General features: G+C 42.4%; 1 protein-coding gene across 9 annotated transcripts in view; it reads right to left on the reverse strand.

Moving 5' to 3' along the window:
* Positions 1-27,428, reverse strand: part of lrch1 (leucine-rich repeats and calponin homology (CH) domain containing 1) — a 195,448-nt gene extending 168,020 nt beyond the window's left edge. For 4 of the 9 annotated variants that reach the window (XM_046403190.1, XM_046403188.1, XM_046403191.1 and 1 more), the window contains exon 1: positions 26,983-27,424. In XM_046403190.1, the coding sequence (XP_046259146.1) occupies positions 26,983-27,208 (226 nt within the window). In that variant the 5' untranslated portion in view covers positions 27,209-27,424. Of the gene's footprint in view, positions 1-26,982 lie in introns of all 9 variants that reach the window. The other 5 variants (XM_046403185.1, XM_046403184.1, XM_046403189.1 and 2 more) reach the window with 4 other exon arrangements.
* Between the last annotated feature and the right edge of the window lie 311 nt (positions 27,429-27,739).

The raw sequence follows: 27,739 nt of genomic DNA on the forward strand, positions 1-27,739 counted from the left end.
GGCAAATTTTCCCCCTGTGCACAGGGGAAAAAAGCATAGAGGTGAGCATCATGCATGCCTGCCTGACATCACCAGAAGAGACCAGGGACCCTCAGTGATCCCGGTGGATCTTGTCCAATGAGGAGCCAAAGTTTGAAATTAAACTAAACCTCACACCTAGGTGTGAAGAGTGAGGTTTTGTTGCATGTGTGTGTTCAACTAAGGATGGGTCAAATGCAGATGACAAATTCAGTGTGTGTATGTAAAAATATATATACTGTCAATAAAGTTGATTCTTCTTCTTCTTCTTGGCACTCATTCTAACAAAGGGTAGTAAAACCCTGGCATCAGACTTCTGGGACAACATGAAGACCTCTCTATTGTTAATCTCAGCACATGGCATGATATCCCAACAGATTTGTACAGTACAAACACTCACTCACAGAGCAGGAATGTGGAAGTTGAGCAGATGAAATGCAGAAATGCTTCCTGCCCACTCACTAACAGAGCTCTGTCATGTAAGACTGCGGAAGGACAATGAGGAGGGAGGGCAAGGAAGGAAGGGAGGAGGGAAGAAAAAAGGGAAAGGAAATGAAAGAATGAAAAGAATCACTAAGTTTGCATTAGAACTATCAGTTTAAGCTGGGTCACTTTTAATTTCATCAATTTTGAAACAAAAAATTCATAACATAAGTCCAATTCATGACAGAACTTATACAGCATCACCACTGTGAAATGACAACAGCAATAACAATAATTCTGTATTCTATCTGCATTTTATTTGGTAGAGGTTTTATCTTCACTGAAAAAGTTTCAAACACATAGACTATTGTAATTAGTATGTTATCCGATTATCCTCGTTTCCACGACATTTTAGACATAAGTCTATTTGCACTCCAAAAAAATCCCCCTCAAGACATGTACTAAGACATATATAGTCTGCTTTGAAGCTTCATTTGCAATGTCCTCTACATCACACTTGTTTAAGCTGCAAACTAGAACAGGGTTGCCTGCCAAACCAGTTGTGATGTCATAAATTGTCCTCTAAGGCCTGCCCTCTTATTCTCAGATAACAGAACAGATAAACTTTCTACTTTCAGCAGATAAATGTAAAAAATAGGGATGTTAATAACAACCAATTCCATAATCCCTAAATACTCGTAGAGGAGGAGGAGTGGCAGCTGTTTATCAGTCACATCTGCATATTAACCCTAAACATACTGCTAAATACAACTCACTCTTAGCTTCTCACACCCAGACTGGAGAGCAGATAAACCACTCTTATTTGCTGTGGTGTACCGCCCCCCAGTGCCTTACTCTGCGTTCTTAAATGAATTCCCTGACTTTCTATCATACTTAGCAATAAACTCAGACAAAGTTATTGTGATGCCCACGGAGTGGTGACCACAATTATTAAGTTCAGCTATCAGGATGTTTGTTTGGGAATCATAACCCACTGTATTCTAATTCTTCAATGGTGATGTATTAACGATTCTGATGAATCTTTGATTTACCTGTTGTTCTGGCCCTCACCTGTGGGTGGCGGTGAGCACTGTGTGGCGCTTCGGAGATCTCAGAGCTAAAGCTGCACCAAAGGGGCAACATGGTCTCATTGCCTGATTCCTTTTTAACTTTTCTTTTACTTGTCCTACAGGGACTATCATAAATTCTGCTCGCATGCCCCTGCCACGGAGGGGGTGCAACATTATCATAAGGGGAGACTTTAACATTCATGTGGATGTTGAAATGACTGTCTAGCTCCTGTTTTCAAATCACTGGCAGACTCAATCAGAATCAGAATCAGCTTTTATTTGCCAAGTATGTGTGACCATACAAGGAATTTGACTCCGGATTTTTCTCTGCCCTGTGCACCATACAAAATACAAAATAGCAATAATAATAATAAAATGAAGAATAAAATATTTACAAGAAAAAAATATATATATATACATGTAGTGCAAACAGTGGAATGAGGTAGTGCAAACAGTGTGATGGTTCACACAATGGCAGGTGGTTTATGGGGAGATCAGGGAGACAGCCTGGGGGAAGAAACTGTTTTTGTGTCTGGTGGTCTTGGCATACAGAGCTCTGTAACGCCTACCAGAGGGAAGCAGATCAAATAGTTTGTGTGCAGGGTGTGAGGGGTCTGCAGTGATGCTTCCTGCCCGTTTTTTGACCCTGGACTGGTATAAGTCCTGGATGGAGGGCAGGTCGGCCCCGATGATTTTTTCTGCAGACCTTATTGTCCGTTGCAGTCTGTTTCTGTCCTGTTTGGTGGCCGATCCAAACCAGACAGTGATGGAAGTGCAGAGAACAGACTGGACGATGGAGGTGTAGAAGATGGTCAGCAGCTCCTGAGGCAGGTTGAACTTTTTCAGCTGTCGCAGAAAATACAACTTCTGCTGGGCCTTTTTCCTGATTAGGTCTACGTGGGACTTCCACTTGAGATCCCGGGCGATTGTAGTTCCCAGGAACTTAAAGGAGTCCACAGTAGACACTGTGTTGTTGAAAATGGTAAGAGGAGGTACGGTGGGTGAGTTCTTCCTAAAGTCCACTGTCATCTCCACAGTCTTGAGCGGGTTAAGCTCCAGGTTGTTCTGACCACACCAGAGGGCCAGCTGGTCTACTTCACGTCTGTAGGCAGCCTCATCACCGTCCTTGATGAGGCCAACTACAGTTGTGTCGTCCGCAAACTTAAGTAGTTTTACGGACGGGTCCCCTGAGGAGCAGTCGTTAGTGTATAGGGAGAAGAGCAGCGGGGAAAGAACACACCCCTGGGGGGCGCCGGTACTGATGGTTCTGGTGCTGGAGGTGATGCTCCCCAGCCTCACCTGCTGCCTCCTGTCAGTGAGGAAGTTGTAGATCCACTGAGAGGTGGAGGTCGGCACTGTGAGCTGTGAGAGCTTCTGGCGGAGGATTTCTGGGATGATGGTGTTGAACGCAGAGCTGAAGTCCACAAACAGGATCCTGGCATATGTCCCTGGGGTGTCAAGGTGATTGAGGATGAAGTGCAGTCCCATATTGACTGCGTCATCCACCGACCGGTTTGCCCGGTAGGCAAACTGCAGGGGGTCAAGCCGGGGGCCTGTGATGAACTTCAGGTGGTTCAGCACCAGCCTCTCAAAGGATTTCATGACCACAGACGTCAGGGCGACGGGTCTGTAGTCATTCAACCCTGTGATGGTGGGTTTTTTGGGGACTGGGATGATGGTGGAACGTTTGAAGCAGGAGGGTACTTCACACAGCTCCAGAGATCTGTTGAAGATCTGGGTGAAGATGGGTGCCAGCTGGTCAGCGCAGATTCTCAGGCAGGAGGGGGACACTCCATCAGGTCCTGGAGCCTTCCTGGTCTTCTGCCTCTGAAAGAGCCGATGCACCTCCTCCACGTTGACCTTCAGTGCTGGTAGGTGGTCTGAGTTGAGGGGGGAGGGTGAGGTGTCAGGTATGGCACAGAGGTTGAGTGTTGTGGATGGGGTGGGAGAAGGGTGTGAAAAACGGCAGTAGAAGCTGTTCAGCTCCTCTGCCAGTCCCTTGTTACCCACAGGGTGGGGGGATGGGCTCCTGTAGTTGGTGATGTCTCTCAGGCCTTTCCACACTGAAGTAGGGTCGTTGGCTGAAAACTTGTCTTTCAGCTTCTCAGAGTAGCACCTCTTTGCAGCTCTGATCTCCCTCGTCAGTGTGTTCCTGGCCTTTTTGTACAGGGCCCTGTCCCCACTTCTGTGGGCCTCCTCTTTAGCCTGGCGCAGCTTCCTGAGTTTATCGGTGAACCATGGTTTGTTGTTGTTGTATGTGCAGAAGGTTTTGGTCTGCACACATGAGTCCTCACAAAAACTGATGTAGGATGTCACAGTGTCAGTCAGTTCATCCAGGTCTGTGGCTGCAGCCTCGAAGACACTCCAGTCAGTGCAGTCAAAGCAGGCCTGTAACTCCAGCTTTGACTCAGCTGTCCATCTCTTAATTGTCCTCACTACAGGCTTTGCTGATTTTAACTTCTGCCTGTAGGTTGGGATGAGATGGACCATGCAGTGGTCAGAGAGTCCCAAGGCAGCACGGGAAACAGAGCGATAGGAGTCCTTTAAAACAGTATAACAGTGGTCCAGCGTATTAGCATCCCTGGTGGGACACTTTATCTGTTGTCTGTATTTTGGGAGTTCTTGGCTGAGGTTTGCTCTGTTAAAATCCCCAAGAATGATGAGCAGGGAGTCTGGATGTTTAGCCTCCATGTCTGATACCTGGTCAGCTAGGTGTTGTAACGCCTCTGTCACACAGGCCTGAGGTGGAATGTAAACACTGACCAGGATGAACGAGGAGAACTCCCGCGGTGAATAAAATGGTTTACAGTTTATGAATAACGACTCAAGATGAGGACTGCATGATTTCCTTAACACTGTGACATCTTCACACCAACCTTCGTTGACAAAAAAGCACGTTCCACCTCCCCTCTTCTTTCCAGAGAGCTCTGAGTTGCGGTCCGCACGGAAGAGCCGGAAGCCGGGCAGCTGGAGAGAAGCGTCCGGGATGTGTTCGCTGAGCCAGGTTTCAGTGAAACACAGGGCGGCGGAGTTCCTAAAGTCAGAGTTTTTGGAGATTAGAAGCAGCAGTTCGTCCATTTTGTTTGCCAGGGAGCGAACGTTTGCCAGGTGAATAGACGGGAGCGCCGTGCGTAACCCCCGCTGCCTCAGCCTAACGAGCGCTCCTGCGCGCTTCCCCCGACGGCGTCTCCATCTCCGCGTAATTCCATAGAGAGCCGCTGCGCCTCTGACCAAAAACCCCGGAAAACTTCCAGAATTGGGGAAAAGTGGTGGAAAATTGGGTAGAGATGTATCTCTTATGCTCAAGAGTTCTTCTCTGGTGTATTGAAATGAGAAAACTACCGGAAAACTAACAAAAACTACAAAAAAGATAGTCCACAGAGTGGAGAGAAACTCCGAGGCGACCGTCCGCGGCGCCATCTTAGATCTTATCTTAGATAAGATCTTAGATCAATTGGCTTCTCCCAGAGGGTTAATAAACCCACTCACTCCTTCGATCATATCCTATATCTGGTGCTAACCTATGGCATTGAGGCTGACCACCTTATGGTTTTCCCCCCAAATCCTGTAATGTCTGACCACTCCTTAATAACATTCGGATTTACTTTAGCAAACTATACTTTGTCTGAAAAAAATTCCACTACAGCAGATGCTTTTCTGACACTGCTGTATCTAAATTTAAAGCACTCATTTCAGCAGAGCTTGCCATTACCCCCTACATTAATACAATGGAGAGCAACTATACCAATTTCACTCCCTGACAGGTAGACCTTCTTGTAGATAGCACTGCAACATCACTTCTTGAGACCCTAAATTCTGTATCCCCATATTACTCCTCATTAATAGAAAGGAACAAGAACAATCCTAGATTCCTCTTCCAATACCGTAGTCAGGCTAACTAAAAACCATAGACCTGTTGAGCCATACATTCACCCGATTCTGAGCAGTGATGATTTCTTAACTTTCTTCACTGATAAGATTGTGAACATCAGAGCAAGGATTGGCAGTAATACTCCACCAAACACAGTTTCTCTTATAACAACCACACCTATAGTATGTTTGGACAGCTTATCCCCAATTCACCTCTCAGAGCTAACTTCAGTGGTCCAGGTACCAGTTTGATAACATTAATCGTAATTGCTCCAAGTACAGTAAAGTTACTTGTGGAGTACCTCAGGGTTAGGTATTAGAGCCGATATTTTTCACTCTCTACATGCTTCCGGAAGCACTCCATCAATTTTCATTGTTATGCTGATGATACTCAGCTATAAAACCAGATGACAGAAGCCACCTTACCAATTTGGAAAACTGTCTGAAAGACATTGAGTGCTGGATGTCCTTCAACTTCTTATTACATAATTCAGAAAAAAGTTATTGTTACAGTTACAGTTACAGTTATTGTGTTTGGACCTAAACATCTCAGGGACTCTTTTTCTAGCCGGGCTGCCACCCTGGATGGCATCACCTTTAGCTCTATTACAGCTGTGAGGAAACTTGGAGTTATTTTCGACCAGGATCTGTCCTTCAATTCTTCACAGATTTCTCCACGGCTCCATCCATCGGCACCTCCTTCCCTGTGCTTCTACCATCTCAGCCATCCCTGCTCATCAACCAACTTTCCGCTCCTGCTTTCGCTGTTCACGACCCAGCATGCTCACTAGGACCTGCCTCCATCAGCTCTCCCCTGACTGAACATTTCCCATATCTGATGTTGTTAACTGCTTTCCTGCCTGCACAACATCCACTGCACGTCTGCCCGTCCTGGGTGAGGGATCCCACCTTTGTTACTCACCTTGAGATTTCTCCCATTTTTTCCTTGTTAAAGGTTTTTCTGGGAGTTTTTCCTTAGTCGATGTGAGGGTTGGGCAGAGGATGTTGCTATGATGTTATGTAGTTGTCTTGTCTCATCTAATGTTTAAACAGGAAGTTTAAAGATAAGATAAGATAAGATGAACTTTATTGATCCCACAGTGGGGAAATTCACTTATCATGGCAGCTCACAAGAACAGAACATGCAAAAACAGTTACAAAAATATAGAGATAATAAATTAACAATTCAGAAGTATACACAGTACAATATACACCTATGTACAAGTCCGATTCACAAAGCAGTGAATCAGAGAAATAAAACTTAGTTTTCTGACCGTTTCACAAGAGTTATTTTCTAAAACCATACAGCCTGCAGAAAGTTGCCACAATTGCCAGATTTTCAGTAAATTAGTATCAGTTTTACTGCCACTTAAGCTCTTGATATATCCATGACACAGACAGAGCAGAGGGGAATGAGGGAGACACCAAAGTTACCAGTTCCCTTTATTTTTCAGCTTTGGTACAGCCTTCACACCCTGGCTAAGGGCTACGAGCCCACTATTAGGGCTGGGCGGTATATCGGTATTAGCCGTTATACCGGAATATTTTAGAAAGAGTAATGAAAAACACTGTGATACCGATATCTAAAAGTTGTGTTATGGCGGTTTTGCTTTTCAGCTGGTTGCATCCAGGTTGCTTCCCACTCATCCAGATGTGCAGACTCTAACATAAAACACTCTCTCTCTCTCTCCCTCTCTACTTGCTGAACTCCGCCCTCTGCGTGTGCACGCAGACCTTTCTTCATTCACATGCAAACACACACACAACCCCGCAGAGATGGCAGAAGTTGGTGATGCAGAAGCGCTAGTTAGCAAGAGAAAAAACAACGGCTCCGTAATATGACGATATTTTGGGTTTAAGGTTTCAGACAAGGACCAAATCAACCCCACCTGTAAAACCTGTCGTAAGCAAATATCTTCCAAAGGTGGAAGCACGTCTAACCTGTTCCACCATCTGCAGCACCACAAAGTACTCTATGATAAGATAAGATAATCCTTTATTAGTCCTATTACTGTTAAGAAAACTGAGATTCGAACCTGAAACACTCTCACTGTGAGGCAACAATGCACCACCTTGCATCCTAAGTCACCTAGTCAACCGTATGAAACATATGTGTAGCCCAGAGTAATTAAGCCAACAATGAATAAATGGAGGGCGGCACGGTGGTGCAGTGGTTAGCACTGTCGCCTCATAGCAAGAGGGTTCCAGGTTCGAATCCCGGTCTGGGCCCTTCTATGTGGAGTTTGCATGTTCTCCCTGTGCCTGCATGGGTTTTCTCCGGGTACTCCGGCTTCCTCCCACAATACCAAAAACATGCACATTAGGTTAATTGGCTACTCTAAATTGCCCCTAGGTGTGAGTGTGAGAGTGTGTGGTTGTTTGTCTTTGTGTGTTGGCCCTGCGATTGACTTACGACCAGTCCAGGGTGTACCCTGCCTCTCGCCCGTAGTCAGCTGGGATAGGCTCCAGCTCCCCCGCGACCCTGACGGATAAGCGGTATAGAAAATGGATGGATGGATGAATAAATGGATATTTATTCATCACGTTTTAGGCTGTTTTACAAGAGACCCAGAAATGTTTTATTGTTACGTAGGATGAATATCCAATAAATTCAACCCTACTGTCACTTGAGTCAGTCAGATGAGTAAGCCCTCCTCCTCCTCTCTGTAAAGCATCTAGAGACAATTTTGATTGTATAAGGTGCTATATAAATAAACTGAAACTGCCTTACTGTCTGCAGTAACGACGCTGTTAATTGGAGAACACTTGCATTCCACAGCAACGTCAAGTGCAGCAGGAACAAACTTTAGACACAAAATCAACTTTGGAGACAGAGAAAGTTCCAACTTTCTTCAATAACGGTCTCACAATCGAGTGTAAGAGAGAACCTGACTTATAGAAAATCCAAGATGAAAGATCCAAGATGTTATTGCCTTTGTTTTTTTTCTTTTTATTCCCATGCACACAGGCAGTAAGCCTGATGTTTTGTTGCGATTTGTGCTTGAATCTGTGGACAGATACACATTGTACTTTTATTAATTAATTGTTAATAGAACTTTAAAATATGCATACCTGTCCTGTGTCTCTGTTTGACTGTGGTTACTCATACTCTTGGCTCCTGCTGTTCCTGAATTGTATCTGAGTCTGCTTATAGGTAACAAGGACTGGTTACAGATGCACATATGCAGTGCGAACATGCATGTATCTGATCCTGTATGCATCAGCAGCTGCTCAATGTGTGGGCATTGTCCAGGTTTTGTGTCTGTGTGACTATATGTGTTTCATGCTTATTTAGCAGCCATAAAAAAGCATATTTGCAGGTTGTGCAAATGTTTTCATATCAAAGCATAAAAACATAGTATGCGTGGTATGTGGGAGGTTCTGACAGATGTACATAGAATAGGAAATAGGTCACAGAGAAATCATGTCATATCTATTCACACACAAAATTGTTTATGGAAGGCGCACACATACAGCTTAAATTGTTTTCCCATGCGACTGGAAAATTCCTCATCCATCAGAATTACACAGTATTGAATGTCTTACATTTAAGTCTAATTGAATCAAAGTATATTTCATCTGGTTAAAGTAAACAGATAGCAACCATTTGTGATTGGTAAAGTACTGACAGACTAGCACAAGGAAAGAAGGAAATAAAAATTTGCTTGGACAATTCACGGTTCTTCTCCCCCTCCCCCCCACTTGCATCTCAACAGCTAAATCTATATTTATTTGTTCTTTACAACAGCTGATTGTTACATAAAAGACTACTTCAAATGAACACCCACCCACATCAACTCGCTGTGTCTCATACTCACAACAGCAAAGCCTCATCAGTACTGACAGACACAGTCAAGGGCTTAATTCCCTTTTAAAACAAAACAACAGTAGGAAAATCAATCTGTGTTTTGTTTTGGTGTCAGATAATTTACAACACTGGAGAACTATCATCCAATTTCCCTGCCACCTCAGAAGGATAAGTAGGGAAAAGAAAAGAAAAGAACATCCAGAGAGATTAGTCTGCTTCTTTATCATCCACACACAAAGACATGACATGGATCCACATCAGCAAATACTGTTACAGCAATAAGAAGATAAGGTACATGTAGTTGTTTTAATACTTTGAAAGTGCAGCAAGACTGAAGATTTAATGAGCAACACTAAGAGCAGAAAACCTGTGTGCACACACACACACACACACACACACAGAGTATATGGGTTAGCATAGCTGGGGCAATCTCACTAGTGTTGGGATCTCTGGCCATGTGAACTGTCGGTGTAAATGGCAGCTAATTTGTTTATGGCAACCGATACAGTTCTGTCACTTTATTTTTTTTTTGTGCCTTTATTTTGAAGAGCACCGCTCTTATTTTGCTACTTCCTGCTGTTGCTGACGCTAAACTTCCTGCTCCCGCTTCAGCATAACGACATCTCGTCGCTTCGGAGTTGGTAAAAATAGGATACAAAACAAACTATTTACCTGTCATATTTTGTGTTGAAACCTGTGTGAGTGGTTATTTTATTGTCGTTCGCTTCGTTTTTTATGTCGTCCGTATGCCTTATGTAAGGACTTTCACCGCGAGTTGTGTGTGGAGGATGGGCTGTTAGCACACTGAGCTTAAACTTAGCGCCCTTGGAAGCAGAAGGAGGTAGGAGGAGATTATGGTGTATGTTGTATTCATTGCAAAAGAGTTGTTCATTTATCTATAAAGAAAAGAAATTGTCATTATTTTGTTTAAATAAGAGCTATAATGCGTAACAGTGCAAAAGGTTAATTTCATATAAAAATTAATAAAATAAGTTGCTAAAATTATTTGTATTAAGCTAAATGTAAATATGATTTCTGTGTATTATTTGTGGAAACATGGCACTATAGCATTTGTATTTCTTGCCCATTTTATAGTTTTCACAGTGTCAGAATGTCAGTGGAAACGGAGGAGAGAAATAAAGTTGCACCAGTTTGAAGCTCTCTGCATTTGCGTGGTTACTCCAAGTGGGCTGCTACAGTGAAAACTCCTTGTGGCTGCAAGAGACCTGCCATCCCTGCAGAGAAGAGATACCATCTCATCTGAGATCCAGCTACCAACCTGATACCAGCCAACTGACTTTACTTGCGACCGCATCCTGCACAGGCAAGATTAAAAAAGCGACAGAGTATAAGGTACAACTACGGACGCTGAAAGAGACATTGGGTTCCAAGGAGCAAAAGAATTGTGTTAATGGAATAATTCAGCACGTCTGTTTATGAAAGGTTAAATGGTGAAACTCTTTAAATATTAATGTCCAGAGTGCTCATTTACAACATATTTGTTGTTACTGTTTTCTGATAAAAAAAAAAAAAAAAAAAAAAAAAAATTAATAATAATCCCTTTGAATGTCCATAATCCGGAAATGCTTGATATAAGTATTACTCTGTGGTAAAAGATAACTACAGCTTATAGGTGAATTCAGGCATAGGACAATCAAAAGCCACGCCAGACTTAAAGCAGTTGCACAAACAATCAAGATGTCACTCCCAACAGAGAAGACGGACAATCCCACAGACACACCATTCAGACCCAGCTCACGTGAGAGAAAGCTAACAGAGAGAGGCCAAGAAATGCATGACCGAGACTTCAAAAAACATGAAAAGGCATTTAACAAGGTCTATGACTCTTGGAAGCTAGTAGCAAGAGAAACTCGGACAAAACTAAAAAGCCTCTGTTCATTGGAAGACCTCAATAAATTACATGAAGATATTCATGCAAAGTATATTGCTGTAAATCTGCAGTATGAACCTATTCTACGTAACAGTAGCACCACACCAGAAATTGTCAAAAAAATGGACGCCTGTGTTACGCTGACAAGGGAAATTCGTGACCTCATAAGCAACCGTCTAGAGATTATTAATGAAGATTATAATGATCAACTTGAAAAGGAAAGAGTAAGAGAAATGTTAAACAAAAATGAATATGGGTCTGTCTTTGGCCATACCAAAACCGAAACTGTAAGCTCATCAGAGTCATCAGAGAGATCGAGCAAGCACTCCGAGCACCAGTACCCATGGCAGTAGAGTGGACGCAAAGGCAGAGCTTGCTGCTAAGCTGGAACAATCAAAGGCCATGGAAGAAATTCAAGCACAGCAAGCACATCTTCACAAGTTGGAAAGTGAATGGAAACTCAAGGAGGCAAAAATGTTTTCAGAAATGAAACAAAAGGAGGTGGAAATGCAACAACGTTTGGAGCAGGAGAGAGCAGTTACAAGCATCAAAAGAGGTCGCTATAGCAGCAGCTCGTGTGAGAGCATATGATAGTTTTGAAGGTTTTGAGAACCACAACGAAGAAATTAGTGACAAAACTAGCTCTGCTTGCTGCAGAATACAAGCTAAACCTCAACTGAATCCAGACGCTGCTCCCTTTCAACCTCCCCAAGCAGCTCCTGAAGTGACAATGACCCAAGATTCTGTCAGTCTAGCTCAAGCAATCGCCAGCTCATTAAGTATGAATCGTTTGCCAGTCCCTGAACCCACCATGTTTAGTGGTGACCCTTTAAGGTTTACAGATTGGAAGATGTCATTTATGACTCTGATTGACAGAAAACCACTCCCAGCGAGTGAGAAGATGTTTTATCTCAAAAATTATCTTGCTGGAGAGGCACGCAACGCCGTAGAAGGTTTCTTTTATCGCGATTCAGAGAACGCATACAATGGAGCATGGAAAGTCTTACAGGACAGATATGGGAATCCATTCATCATACAGAAAGCTTTCCGTGATAAACTCATGAGATGGCCCAAGATCAGCACAAACGACCCACTAGCACTAAGAGAGTTTGCTGACTTTCTCCAGAGTTGCACTGAGGCGATCCCACATGTTAAAGGACTAGCTATCCTTAACGACTGTGAGGAAAACCACAAGCTGCTCAAAAAACTGCCAGAATGGATTGTGCGCAAATGGAGTCGAATTGTTGTGGATGAACTTGACACATCTAGCAGCTATCCAGATCTTGCATGCTTCACAGAGTTTCTGAGCAAGGAAGCACGTATAGCTTGTAACCCTGTTGCTTCTCCACTGTTGATAAATTTTAAACCGGCAGATGACAGAACCCCAAAGAGAACCAAAGCTTTCAACACAAATACACAGCCAAAGAGTTTTGTTCAGGAGAAACAAGAGACAAACAGCAGTAAACCGAAATCCCCTTGCTCTGTCTGTAAAAGTGAAGCTCATGGCATCACAAAGTGTCCCACTTTCACAGCAAAGAGTGGCGAGGATAAAAAGGCATTCATCCATGAAAATCGGCTCTGCTTTGGATGCTTGGGAAAGGGTCATATGACCAAGGATTGTAAGAGACGACACACGTGCAACATATGCAGTCGTCGTCACCCAACTTGCTTGCATGAAGACAGGAAGCAAAGACCTGTGGAACCAGTAGCGAATAGCTCCACTGCCGCTGAAGAACATGCGAGTCAGGAAACACACAAGGTCGTGTCCCATACATCAACACGAAGCGCTTCTGCTACCTCAAGCATCGTTCCAGTCTTTGTGTCTTCAGTACAAGAACCGCACAGGGAAATACTTACATACGCAACACTGGACACACAGAGTGATTCAACCTTTGTTTTAGAAGATGTACTTGACAAACTGAATGTGGATGTCCAACCAGTAAAACTGAAACTTAGTACTATGACAGCCATTGACACAATCATATCGAGCAAGAGTTTTCATGGTCTACAAGTTCGAGGACTCCATTCTGAGAGCTACATTCAACTACAGCAGGCCTACAGCCGGGACTTTATCCCGGTGGACAAGTCTTACATTCCAACGAAGGAAACAGCATCACTGTGGCCTCATCTCCGAAACTTGGCAGATAAGTTACCACCCCTTCAAGATTGTGATGTAGGGCTCCTAATAGGTTATGACTGTCCATCAGCACTAGCTCCGCTTGAAGTTGTCTTAGGTGACAAAAATCAACCGTTTGCGAGATCAGAACTAGGATGGAGTATAATAGGCTCATCAAACCCCCACCTAGACAGACAAGGAAATCAAAGCTTTGTACATCGGCTGACAGTAAGAGAACTGCCAATTCCATCAGCAACAGATGTTCTAAAGACCCTGGAATCAGATTTCACTGAGAGAACTTATGAGGATAAATATGTGTCCCAAGATGACGTTCATTTCATACAACTCCTCAGTAATCACATCACACAGAAGGAGAATGGGCATTATGAGATGCCTCTCCCTTTCAAAGGCAGCAGTCCACCCAACCTACCAAACAACAAGAGGCTAGCCACAGTTCGTCTACAGTGTCTAAAGAAAAAATTAAAAGCCAACAAACAATACTATGATCAATACAAACAATTGACGAGGGTGATGCAGAGCCTGCCCCTACGACATCTGAAGGAGAGACAGAGTGGTACCTTCCGCATCACGGCATCTATCACCCCAGAAAACCAGATAAGCTGAGAGTCGTTTTTGACTGTTCAGCCAAATTCCATGGTGTTTCTCTAAACGACACTCTACTATCTGGGCCTGATCTAATCAATCCTCTGGTAGGAGTACTTTGCAGATTCAGAAAAGCAGCCGTAGCCATTATCTGTGATATCGAAAGAATGTTTTATCAATTCTCTGTCACTCCTGAATCCAGGAATTATCAGAAGTTCCTCTGGTGGAAAGGTGGAGATTTGGAGAAGGGACCACAGGAGTACAGGATGACAGTTCATCTTTTTGGAGCCACTTCATCTCCGGGATGTGCTATTTTTGGTTTAAAGCATCTGGCACGACAACACAAAGCTAGCTAAACATTGAGCCTCTAGGTTTTGATCCAACCCCGTCAGAACGTGCTCTAGGCATTCAATGGTCAATAAAGGATGACACTTTCAGCTTTAACATCAACTTGAAGGATCAGCCTTCAACCCGCCGTGGTTGTTTGTCAGTCATCGCCTCTCTTTATGATCCACTCGGATTTGGAAAGCGTATCCTTCAAGAGCTTTGTCATAGAGGCATCGGATGGGATGATCAACTCCCAGAAGATATAAAGCCACGATGGGAGGAATGGATAACTGGTCTTCTCAAGTTGAAAGAGGTCTCAATTCCAAGATGTTACCACCCACATGACTTTCATAACATTGTCAGAGTAGAGTTACACCATTTTTCAGACGCCAGCTGCGTAGGATATGGTGCATGTTCTTACCTCAGGTACAAAAATGACAAAGATGAAGTCCATTGCAGTCTCGTGATGGCGAAAGCCAGTCGGTTCGAGGACCCCCCTCCCCCATGATGCACACCTAGTCATAAATCTGAATTCAAACTCAGGACAGGCACAGACATTGGCTGTGGTTCAGCCATCTCCACAGGGGTCCGAGGTGACGTCACTCAGGTAATAAAAGTTTACTGCGACCCTCAGTCGTTGCTTTTTCCCCGTGCGTGCTGTGACAGTGACAGCTATTCCAGGCTCTCCTAGGTGTCCAGCTCGCCAAAAGGGAGCAACAGTCAAACATTTCATTATTATTATCACTTTAAAATCCCGGGTCACAGTTTTCAACTCACGGGCCAAGAAACAGACTGCCGTGTTTTTTTTCTGTAACTTTTACCTTTTTTTCTTCTGCCGACGTGAATCGCTGCAATCAGCTGATCGCACGTTAACGAGCCACGCGCCGACTTTGTTTAAGGATGAAACAAAGTTAGTTTTTTTTCACTGGTGATTTCCCCGCTGCCGCCGAAGGACACACAGTGATATGCCGCATCGCCAGAGGAAAGAAGTAACGGACCATCAGCACCTCGTTGAGCGGACTATTAATTTTCCAACTCTGAAGGACCGGAGCAACACACAGTAAGAGGCTTATGTCTCAGCAGAGGCATTATTAAGCCAGAGACATTATTAATGCAGAGGCATTATTAAGGCAGAAGCACTATTAACACAGAGGCATTATTAAGACAGAGTTGCTAATGTGTGATTTTCCGCTTGTAAGTTTTGCACTCATTTAATTTTTGCTACAATCATCCAAATCCATCAGTTCCGTGAGCTTGCGCATCACCAGTTAAAGGACCAATATCTGATCAGATAAACTTCGGTTTGCTGAGTCCGATATTGTGTGGTGATAGTGTAAGACTCAAAAGAATTGAATTGGTGATCTCTTTCCCTCACAATTTCTTTTAATGAGCACTGAGGCAAAGCCGAGCATGCGATCGCGAACCATAACAAGGGAGCACATGATGCTCGAGGGCTTTCGCCTACTGTCCTCCTTTGTAGACACGCAAGTCACATCACGTGGGCCATCGCCACGTTGGCTGCTGCCATCTTGGTTTTGGCTGATTCACCACTCACGTGATCACTCACCATTTTGTTTTGCTGACTCACCACTCATGTGGTCACCCGCAATCTTGTTTGCTGAGTCACCACTCACGTGGTCACCCACCATGTTTTTATCACTCATGTGACGACCCACCCTCTTGGCTTCAAGGGACATGCCCCATGCATCACCCCTCCACCATCTGGGTTCTTCCTGATATGTCCATCGCTATCTCTCTCTCCCTCTCACACACACACACACACACAAGTACATACACTTGTGCATATATACAGTGGTATGAAAAAGTTTGGGCACCCCTGATCATTTTCAGGATTTTCCTTTATAAATCATTGGTTGTTCGGATCAGCAATTTCAGTTAAATATATCATATAGCAGACAAACACAGTGATATTTCAGAAGTGAAATGAAGTTTATAGGATTAACAGAAAGTGTGCAATAATTACTTAAACAACATTAGGCAGGTGCATAAATTTGGGCACCACAACAGAAAAATGACATCAATATTTCGTAGATCCTCCTTTTGCAGAAATAACAGCCTCTAAACGCTTCCTATAGCTTCCAATGAGGGTCTGGAGTCTGGTTGAAGGTATTTTTGACCATTCTTCTTTACAAAAAATCTCCAGTTCAGTCAGGTTTGATGGTTTCCGAGCATGGACAGCCCGCTTTAAATCACACCACAGATTTTCAATCATGTTCAGGTCTGGGGACTGAGATGGCCATTCCAGAACGTTGTAGTTGTTCCTCTGCATGAATGCCTTTGTAGAGTTTGAGCAGTGTTTGGGGTCGTTGTCTTGTTGAAGTATCCAGCCCCGGCGCAACTTCAACTTTGTCACTGATTCTTGAACATTGTTGGCAAGAATCTGCTGATACTGACTGGAATCCATGCGACCTTCAACTTTTACAAGATTGCCAGTACCTGCACTGGCCACACAGCCCCACAGCATGATGGAACCACCACCAAATTTTACTGTGGGTAGCAAGTGTTTGTCTTGGAATGCTGTGTTCTTCTTCCGCCATGCATACCGCCCCTTGTTATGTCCAAATAACTCAATTTTACATTCATCAGTCCACAGCACCTTATTCCAAAAGGAAGCTGGCTTGTCCAAATGTGCTTTAGCATACCTCAAGCGACTCTGTTTGTGGCATGTGCGTAGAAAAGGCTTCCGCCGCATTACTCTCCCATACAGCATCTCCTTGTGCAAAGTGCGCTGAATAGTTGAACGATGCACAGTGACACCATCTGCAGCAAGATCATGTTGTAGGTCTTTGGAGCTGGTCTGTGGGTTGAGTTTGACCGTTCTCACCATTCCTCGCCTCTGCTTATCAGAGATTTTTCTTGGCCTGCCACTCCGGGCCTTAACTAGGACTGTGCCTGTGGTCTTCCATTTCCTCACTATGTTCCTCACAGTGGAAACTGACAGCTTAAATCTCTGAGCCAGCTTTTTGTATCCTTCCCCTAAACCATGATGTTGGACAATCTTTGTTTTCAGGTCATTTGAGAGTTGTTTTGAGGCTCCCATGTTGCCACTCCTCAGAGAAGATGCAAAAGGGAGAACAACTTGCTACTGGCCACCTGAAATACCCTTTCTCATGATCGGATTCACCTGTGTATGTAGGTCAAGGGTCAATGAGCTTACCAAACAAACTTTGTGTTCCAATAATTAGTGCTAAAGGTACTCAAATCAATAAAACAACAAGGGTGCCCAAATTTATGCACCTGCCTAATGTTGTTTAAGTAATTGTTGCACACTTTCTGTTAATCCTATAAACTTCATTTCACTTCTGAAATATCACTGTGTTTGTCTGCTATATGATATATTTAACTGAAATTGCTGATCCGAACAACCAATGATTTATAAAGGAAAATCCTGAAAATGATCAGGGGTGCCCAAACTTTTTCATACCACTGTACATGCACACTCATATGTATACACGTATAGATATACCCTTGCTGCTGTACCTGTGTCATCTTTAGTTAATAGTTAATGTGTATAGATAAAACTTAGATTACAATAGTGTTTATTACAAAGTGATACTTATCTCTGGATGGTTGTTGCTGGTTATAGTTTAACCTGTCATTGTCTGTGGTTACTGTGAATGTACTTGTAATAACAGCTGGATTCATTACAGTCAGTGCTCAGATTTACCCTTCATATTTTTAAGAGACGTGTTATTTCTCACTTATTAATTTGGCTTTTTTACATATATAAAGGACACACTGATTTTGCTTTAATGATTATTCCCCATAATCGTTGACTCTTTTTGCCAATAACCAAATTGCTCCTACTAGTGCACAACACTAGGAAGACAGTATGATAGTTAATGGCATTAGGAAGAATCTCATTTGGTCTACCCATAGCCTATTATTTAGCCTATTGCTCAGCATTAATAGAGAAAAATAAAGGAAATGGGTTTCTTTTCAGCACTGTAGCCAGTCTGACACAGCCAAAGCACTATTGAGCATTGTATTCATATAACCCTAAATCCATTATGATCTATTATAAGGTCAAAATTTTACAAAGACACAAAATTAATCACTTCTTTCCCCCAATTGCTACTGTTCTATCTTCAAACACAGGAACCTCAGAAACAGCTGAAGGCCCAGATATTTAGCTAGACTGCTTTTCTCCCATCTACCTTCACCAACTAATGGCGCTGACTTTATCTAAACCAGCATGTCTCTTAAACCACATCTTAACTGGACTGCATAAAGAGGTTTTACCCTAAGTTAGCACTACTCTAATAGATATGATCAATCTGTTTCTATTAAGAGGTTATGTTCAGCCCTTTAAAGTGACTGTAACAAACCTTTCTTTAGAAAGCCTACTCTTGATCCAGTGGTTTTAGTCAACTACAGACCCACATATAACCTTCCATTTCTCTCCAAGATTCTTGAGAAAGCAGTCATCAATCAGCTATTTGATTTTCTAGCTAACAACAGTTTGAGGATCTCCAGAAGAGTACAACACAGCACAGAAACTGCAAGGGTCAAAGCTACAAATTACAATATAATGGCATCAGATGAGGGACTTGTTTCCTCCCTTAAACTGTTAGACCGTAGTGCTGCGTTTGACAACACTGACCATCACATTTTACTACATTGATTGGAAGCTTTAATTGTCATTTAAGGAACTGCATAAGGAATTACAACAGCTGTTTTCACCGCTATTACCAAGTTAGTCACAGAGTTCCAAAACTTTCTGTGCTCAGACCAATACTATTCATCTTGTAGATGCCCCCTATAGATTATACAATGAGGAAATACTCTAGAAATTTAGATTGTTATGTGACTGACACACAGGTATACTTATTGAAACTACAGGTGCAACGACTGCAATTTCTTGGCTGATTCTGATTTCCAATTTTCTTTCTAAGAACTACAACTGACAGCATATTGACAAAAAAAACAAAAAAAACAACTTTTCTTCATTGCAAAATTTTACTTTCATAATAAATTCATATTTCATTTCAATTATTAAACTTTAGAATTTCCTCTCAAAATAAAGCAACTGGAAAGAGCTACAAAGAACAATTAACTGACATATTGTACTTTACCAAACAAAAGCAGGTGCAACAGATTTATATAACAGTTAATTATATCTTTTTACAGTATGCTTATTGTGACAGCCTTCCTGCTCTCCAGTCTGCTGTTTTCCCCTTTTGCTGTCTGTCTTGTTTGTCTGCTGTCTTGTATGGTCTTGTGGACGGAATGAATTACTGCAACTGGGAGCGCCTGGCCAGTCTCTCGGGGTATACAAGATCTAGCTGTCGCAGTTCAGCTCTCTCTCTCATCTCTCCAGCAACATGGTTTTGTTTGGTTGAATTTTTGCACTTTACAACACCCTCCACTGACCACTTAACACTCATCCAACTACTGACAAACTGATTACTGACTTCCATACCTCATACCCTGAAATTCACTGTCAATTCACCAGCCACTAGGGCTGGGTACTGAATTTCGGTTCTTTTATGGTACCGACCGAAATCGAAATATGCCTTGTCTTTCGGTGCTTAGTTTCGGTACCCAGAGGTTAATCACGTGATCAAGACCTGGTTCACGTGCATTTGTGTTGGAAACTGTAGTTGTGTATGAGTCGTCGAACCGGTTAAAAAAATGCCATGAGGTCGAGTGTGGCTCCATTTTAGCAAGATTGATGTCAATAGTGCGTGATGCAAAATATGCGAAAAAGTCATCGTTGCTAAGGCCGGCAACACGGCTAATTTGGTGAAGCACCTGACCGTGCACGCAATCAATTTCAGAGCACAAAGTTGCTCCGTGTTTAACTGCAAGAAGAGCGGACGGTCCGCAGCGGACCACATCCTTCCTCCTCTTAGCATTCAAGTCCGCCTGTGGACGTTACAAAGCCCAATCATACAGTGGCCGACAAGTACAAACGCACTGCATATACGGAAACGCGCTGCATATAGGAAAACAGATGCAAAAGGAAAATGCTGCAAATACAGAAATTCGTTACGTATATACTACGTATTCTTTTTTCTTTTTCTTTGACATTAATACGTCTGTTGTCTGTCTCTCGGGTGGTAGCTCAGCACTGCCCCTTGAGGCCTGGAGCACTTCCGCTGTGTGACTGGATGTGCGGCTTTTCTTTCTGCATTTGTTTGCTTATATGCAGTGTGTTTCTGTATTTGTAGTGTTTTCCTTTTGCATCTGTTTCTTATATGTAGTGCGTTTCTTTATTTGCAACACCTGTCTGTATATGCAGCGCGTTTGTACTTGTCGGCCACTGTACCGAGCGGCCTGATTCAAAATCTCCACCTTTGCAACTGCACTGGAAATTATTTCTTGTTTATTTTTTCTGTAAGAAAACCACTTGGAGTGGAAAAATACCAAAGCTGAAAAATAAAACTAAAGATTTGTACTGTAATGGGTAATGTAATCTTCTTTTTGTTAGAACTGATATTACAAAATTGGTATCGAAAAAAGTTTTGTTAAGGAACTGTTATCGAAGTGAAGGTATCGGTATTGGTACCGGTATCGAAAATTTTTGACTGATAACCAGCCCTACCAGCCACTCTTCATGCATTCACATATGTAGCGTACTATCCCTTAGGAAGAGGTATGCTACTCTGGTAACACTTTGTTCTCTACTATGAGAGCGGCTGATCGTCCAGGGTCATGAATTCCATAATTTTCCTTGTAATTTGTTCTTTTACTGCTCATACCCAAGGAAAGATAGGATTGGCTGCTGGCTTGTGTCTTGCACTGAGCTGTGGCTGGCACTGAGTTTTAGCTGCTTTTCTTTTGCTAGCTTCTTCAAACCGGGCATGTTCAGCTGGATGTCTGGGAGACCGACCAGGCTGAGAACACTGAAAACCCCTGATTCCGGTCCCTGGCTGGTTGATCTGTGTATCTGTAGTTATTTGGCACTAAAACAATGTAGACATCATAACCTCTTCTAATCTCTCTTCTTGACCTCTTCTAATGTTCAAAAATCTTTTTCAAACGTCATTTCATCGTCATCACAGAAAGATGATTAAGATGGGGGTGGTTCATTTAGTATTTAATTTAGTACAAATAATTGTGGTGCCCAAATTATGAAACCCACTAGCTTGGACCATCCCCTGACTTTTCCTGCAGTGCCATCAACGGGTCAGTGTTTTCACTTATCCTCAGAAACCTCTTCAACACTCATGACATGGATTGACACAAAATTTTTGGACACATCACTCCCAAATGATATGCCCTTCTGATTTCTGTGATTCACTGGCATTTCCTGTCGCATCACCAAGAAGTTCACAGTTGTTGTTTTGTGTGAAATGTCTGTGAGTGAAATGCTACTGAACGGATTGCTATATATTTGGTTCAGACATTTATGTTCCTCCTCACAAGTTTGCTGTCCTTGTGCCGATGAATTGTAATAACTTTTATGAAACCCAAATTTTATTATATTTAAATGCTGCTTTATTTTAAATGCCTAATGTCTCGTAGACATGATGCAGAAATGTCAATTGTACAGTTTTGTAGGGTGAGGACATCTTTAGCTTCCCTGACAGGAAAAGAGCTGAGCTTGTGCCTCTAGAAAACAATGAGTTGGGAGCAGTCACTTCCTGTCTCTGCAGTCTCTGCTCCACCTCACAGAGTCATTATTGAGGATCTCAACCCCACGTGTCTTTAAGATAGCTTCACAGCTCAATCATGACTGAGGCCTTGTTTAGACCTGGGTGACATGGGTGATGCGTCCTCAGTGATCCCAAGTGATCACATAAGTACAAGTCTGAATACAACCAATACACATTAAGGACACACTGAAATCCAATTGCTCAGAACACATTCAGAGGTGGTCTGAGCCACATATGATCACATTCTTTTCAGTGTGTAAGGTAATGCATCCAGGGCCATGTTGAAGGACTACCTACTCAACTCAGTGTTTCCCATACATCGACTAATTTGTGGCAGCCCACCACAATATCAACACTGACCACCACATATTGAGTATCATTGTTTTTTTAACGCTAGACTATTTAAAAACACAGCATATTTATTCTTTCACAGCTACATGTCCTTGCCATGCACTCTCTATCTCTCCCTCTCCCAAACACAGAGGGTGCCAAATGATTAGTCTGTGAATAGTTCCTCTTTGTGCACACAGTATCTGTCGCGATATTTGGGACAGAGAAGACGAGAAGATGGCTGGTGAGATCTGAAGTTCATAAATGGGTCTTGAGTCTGTGGAAAACACTGCAACTGACATCCTCTATTGAACAACAAGGTACAACACAGACACAATGGATTACACCCTGTTACCCTCTACCAGACTTATCTTGTTTGAGATAAGATTAGCGTTTATTAGTCCCGCAGGGGGAAATTTCTCATTGTCACGGCAAAATAAAGGTGCAGATAGGTCAAGTAAAAAATATGGGATATTTACACTACACAAAACACATACAATATTTACGGTATTTGACTATTTTTAAATTATCAACAAAACAAAAGTCACTGTATTGTGCTAGGAGCAGGAGCCGGGCTGGTAATACAGCAGGGAGGGAGGACCTGTGGTAATGTTCCTTCACACACTTGGGGTGAAGCATCCTGCCACTGAAGGAGCTGCCCCATGCTGTCAGGGTTAGCTATCATCCTTCTCTCTCCCATTACCTGCACCGGGTCAAGGGGACTCCCTAGGACGAAACTGGCCTTTCTAAAGATTTTATCCAGTCTCTTCCTGTCTGCAGTAGAAATGCTGTTGCTCCAGCAGACCACTCCACAGAATACGGCCAATGCCACGACAAAGTCTAAAAAGTTCCTGAGGAGCATCCCCTGCACTCCTAGCTTCAAGATATTTCATCATTTACACTGGATTTATGAAAAACAAGTCAAAATGTTATTGACGGTAAAATTTCTATACTTTTTTTTCATAATCAGTGTAGGCTTCTTTGTCATCTTTGGGAAAAGCCCACAGACTCCCTTAAAGATCTCAGTTTTGTGTGTTAATGAGTTAAGAGAAACATTATAAACTGTATGAAATACTGTCAATGAGACACTTGTAATCATTTGGTCCTTGTTGTAGATTTGGCACCAAATACGGTGAAATACTGGCATTCGTTTAAAGAACAAAGCTATTCAAAGGCCTGGAAGCAGTTTGAGAAACTATTTTTTAATATGTGCAGTCTCACCCTCTCTACCATGTTTTCTATACTAAGTTACGCTCTCACCCATGTTTAATGTTTGATCATAGCCTCATCAAACATATCTGTCAAAAAACACCAACTGGAGATGGTGTTTTTTGGCAGACATTTTCAAATCAAATATGTCTCCTTACTCCTGTCTCCTTACTGAACTCAGCCCCCCACTAACACCCTCACCCTACACCACACTCCACTACACCACCCTATCCTAACTGAGTACTACGTACTGAATGTTGCACTAGTTCCTCTACCTCACTGTTAATATAGTTAGCCTACTGCCTATCGCTGTATACACCATATTGTCCATTGCACTAGTGATTTATAGCTTAATTTAACATCTGCAAATATCATTTGTAAATTGTGTTATAGTTTCCGCCTACACTAGATGCACATTAAAGCACATATTCATCTGTATAGTATGCTCATAGTTCTTAGAATCTCTGTATATTACGACAACTACCTGTATATCATGTTTATATTATATCTGTAGCATAGACACCTGTACATACCCTGTACATACTGTAAATTATTGTATATCTGGCACTTACTGCTTATTGCACTTCTGGTTAGATGCCAAACTGCGTTTCGTTGCATTGTACTTGTACATGTGTAATGACAATAAAGTTGTTAAAGTTAAAGTTTATTTTTTATGATGTACTATGCTCCTGGTCTGTATTGTGAATTTTTATCTAAATTTTCAGAGTAGTTTAGTCCGTAACACACATTGTAAACAAACAGTAATTATTGTATATGACTTTAACATTAATGTGGACACTGATAACAACAGCCTTGGCACTGTGTTTATCTCTTTGTAAGGCTCTTAACTTGTCTCTGTACACAATCCCATTCACTGTTTTAATCACACCCTTGACCTTGTTTTGATATATGGCACTGAGGTTGAACATTTAATTCATTCCACAGAATTCTCTTTCAGCTGACTATTATTTCATAACTTTTCAATTTAAGTCATTTATATAGCACCAAATCACAACAAAGGTTATTTCTTGACACCTTCCAAAACTCTCTAATTTAGTCTTTAACAGAGATAGACCCAACATTCCAGGCAAGCACTTGGCAACAAAGGCAGGGAAAAACTGCCTTCAAGAAGACAGAAACCTCGAAGCAGACACTGACTCTAGGTGGGCAGCCATCTGCCATGGTTCAGCTTGGTTGAAACTGGGGAGGGAAAGGGGCAATGGAGAGAGAGAGAGAGAGAGAGAGAGAGAAGGAGAGAAAAAGAGACAGAGACGGAGAGAGACTGGGAGATAGAGGGCACACACACAGAGATGCATTGTAGCAGCAATAATAAGAGCACTGTTATTATTGCTGTTTCTATGTATCAGCTAGTACCTATAGTTCCAGTGAGTACTGGAACTATAGGTAATAGTGATAGGTACAATATTTTTGCAATTATTAATTATTTTTAAAAAGATCAAACATGTTCTTTCTGAGCTATGATCCCACCAAATTTTTACATATCAAAGCAACTTTGCTTCAACAGTGGGATGTTTTTGGGCCTATTGACTGCAACCAAGCCCAGTAACCACAGAACAACAATTTTTTCAAGGTCTGTACCAATTTTGTGAGCTTTTGTGAATTCTAAGGCCTTCATAATTGTGTTTTTGTCCAGTATTAACATAATAACTTCAGCAACAAGCAATGGTGGACAGGCCCTCACACCCCCACACACAGAGGTGAGCACAGTGGCTGTGGTTTCTTTACCAGTAATTTTCATGTGTTTGGACACTGCATCAATGTATTCAAGGTCACTTCCTGTGTTTACCATGTGACACAAGAGAATGCCTGACAATTATATATTTTGCATGTAAAGTGTAGTTATTAGTTATTTTCATATAAATGCAATGACAGCTTTTCACACTAGAGTTACTTCCTATTGCAGAGCAGTGCCACAACAACGTTTAACATACAGATATGCCCGGGAACAGAAAACAGAAAACTAAAGTTATAAGAAACGTTACCGATGCTGGTCTTTCAAAATCATCTGTTTTGTAGTCCTATAGATTAGCTATAAATTTATGTGCAATCAATACAGCCATTCATTCATGATATACCAGGTTTAGGGCTGGGTACCGAACTTCGGTTCTTTTATGGCACCAACCGAAATGCTTCAGTAGTACCAAGTATCGAAATATGCTTCATCTTTCCGTGGCAAGTTTCGGTACCCAGACGATAATCACGTGATCAAGACCTGATCATGCTGCCGGCGATTGGCTGTAACGTTACATGTGATCGTGGTATGCAGATGGGATTCACGTGCATATGTGTTCGAACTGGTTAAAAAAAAAAAACGCCACAGAGGTCAAAAGTGTGGCTCCATTTTAGCAAGACTGATGCCAATGGTGCGCGATGCAACAAAAAAAAAAGTAATCGTTGCTAAGGCCAACAACACAACAAATCTGTTGAAGCACCTGATCGTGCACGGAATCAATTTCAGAGCAGAAAGTTGCTCCGTGTTTGACTGCAAGAAGAGCGGACTGCAGCCTTCCTCCTCTCAGCATTCAAGTCCGCCTGTGGACATTACAAAGCCAGAGCATACAGTGGCCGACAAGTACAAACGCACTGCATATACAGACGGGCACTGCATAAACAGAAACGCGCTGCATATAGGAAAACAGATGCAAAAGGAAAACGCTGCAAATACAGAAACTCGCTAACCTAACCAGGTTCAACTCTCCAGAGCCGTAAGGGGCCAAGCTCACATTGAGCAAAAGGAAGAGGTGGTTTATTGGAATGGTGGAGAGACTAACCAAAACAGGTTTAAAGTGTTTTATTTTGTTTCTATTAAGTTTGAAACATATTTTATAACAAGTTAACAGGAAGTTAAGAATTTTTCTTTGGTGGAAGAAAGAATTTTGAATACAAAAGGTGCTCACTCGTATTTTGCCATTTAATTATGTGTAAGCATATGTAAAATCTTGATGTTTTTTTTTAGTTTATTTCACTGCATATATCTCCCAACCAAAGCCACCGGTGGTTAAGGGGAACCAGATGAAAGAGCCAGTCGCCTCATCACTAAACGGGACTGCTGCCCCTGCGTGCATTACAACAAAACATACACAAATATTTTAGCAATTGCTGATGTAAATGTTTTTCTTTTCATTACAGAAACACACACTTTTCACTAGTAGCTAATATAGGTGCTCTTTTTATATTAAAAAAGATCAGTATTCTAGTTTTGTAAATAAAACAGCACACACTGAGCCTGTATGGGTTCACCCTCTTCCCCATGCCTGCTGACAACTCTAAATGGATTAAAAGAAAATGGTGGGGAATTCCATTGCCCACTGAACATTCTGGATCCTGGAGAGATTTATTGCAAAGCTGGAAACTTTAACGACCTTTTCCATGAGTGTCACATTTGTTTACAAATTCTGTGTACAGTGGCAGACAAGTCGGGTCATTTGGTGTCAATGTGACCACGTAATTTGCCGCAACTAACTCATCGTTGGCGTTAACATTCAACTTTACGTCCTGTCCTCACAAAAGTTGAGGAAATACATACTCTCACTGAAATGAAAGTCGCACAAATTATCACACAAATGGCCCATTTGGCAGCAAAACTTCTTACACCAAGCGGGTTGGGGCCTCACCTCCACGTGTAGATCAATTAATAAACATACTCAAGCTAAATATCTCAGAGGAATTCCTACCTGCTTCCACTGTGTCCGTCAGGTCGTGGTTTGCGGCTGTCCGGGGATACTCCTTTAATTTTCTGGAGCTAAGGTTGAGTATGCCGCTGGCGGCCGCCTCCTCCAGCGCTCGCTCCAAGCCCCTGTTGGGAGGCATATTGGCGCTGACAGTATGAGTTTGGATCGATGGAGCACAACCGAGTTGGGGAAGAGAAGGACGGGTCGACTCTGGTACCAACGTCGCCATAATGTTGCCCTTCTCCGCTGCTCTTTGGGTGTGTGTCGGTTATAGCTGAGAAAGACAGCGCGCGTTAGCTTACGTACAAGCAAACAACTCAACATCAACCAGGCGTGCCTGGCCGCCACGCGCAATCGTTTTTATTCTTGAATTGCTAACGCTGCGTCAGTCACTGTCTTCGCTTAACGTCATATGCCATGCATAAAACAGTAGTGTGACATCCGGTCGTCACCTTTCAAAATAAAATATTGGCATACGAAGTTGTTAACGCTTCACTCCCCCCAAGTGTACTTTCCGCAGAAAACATTTAGAGCATGTACAGACGTATACTTATTTGTTATTTTGCCTCTTGAGTAACACAAAATGAAAGCCAGAATAATGACAGACGTGTATGTTTCAGAGAACTAACGCTGACTATGTTTTCAAATTATCAAAGGAAATCGCAGTTACATAGTCACATTATAATATTACTGACATAGCCAGGCTAGGTTTGTAACCTGTGTTTTAGTTGTACAGTTATAGGTGCTCTTTAACTTGCTG

Source organism: Scatophagus argus, chromosome 11, assembly GCF_020382885.2.
Source record: "Scatophagus argus isolate fScaArg1 chromosome 11, fScaArg1.pri, whole genome shotgun sequence".
NCBI lineage: Eukaryota > Metazoa > Chordata > Actinopteri > Scatophagidae > Scatophagus > Scatophagus argus.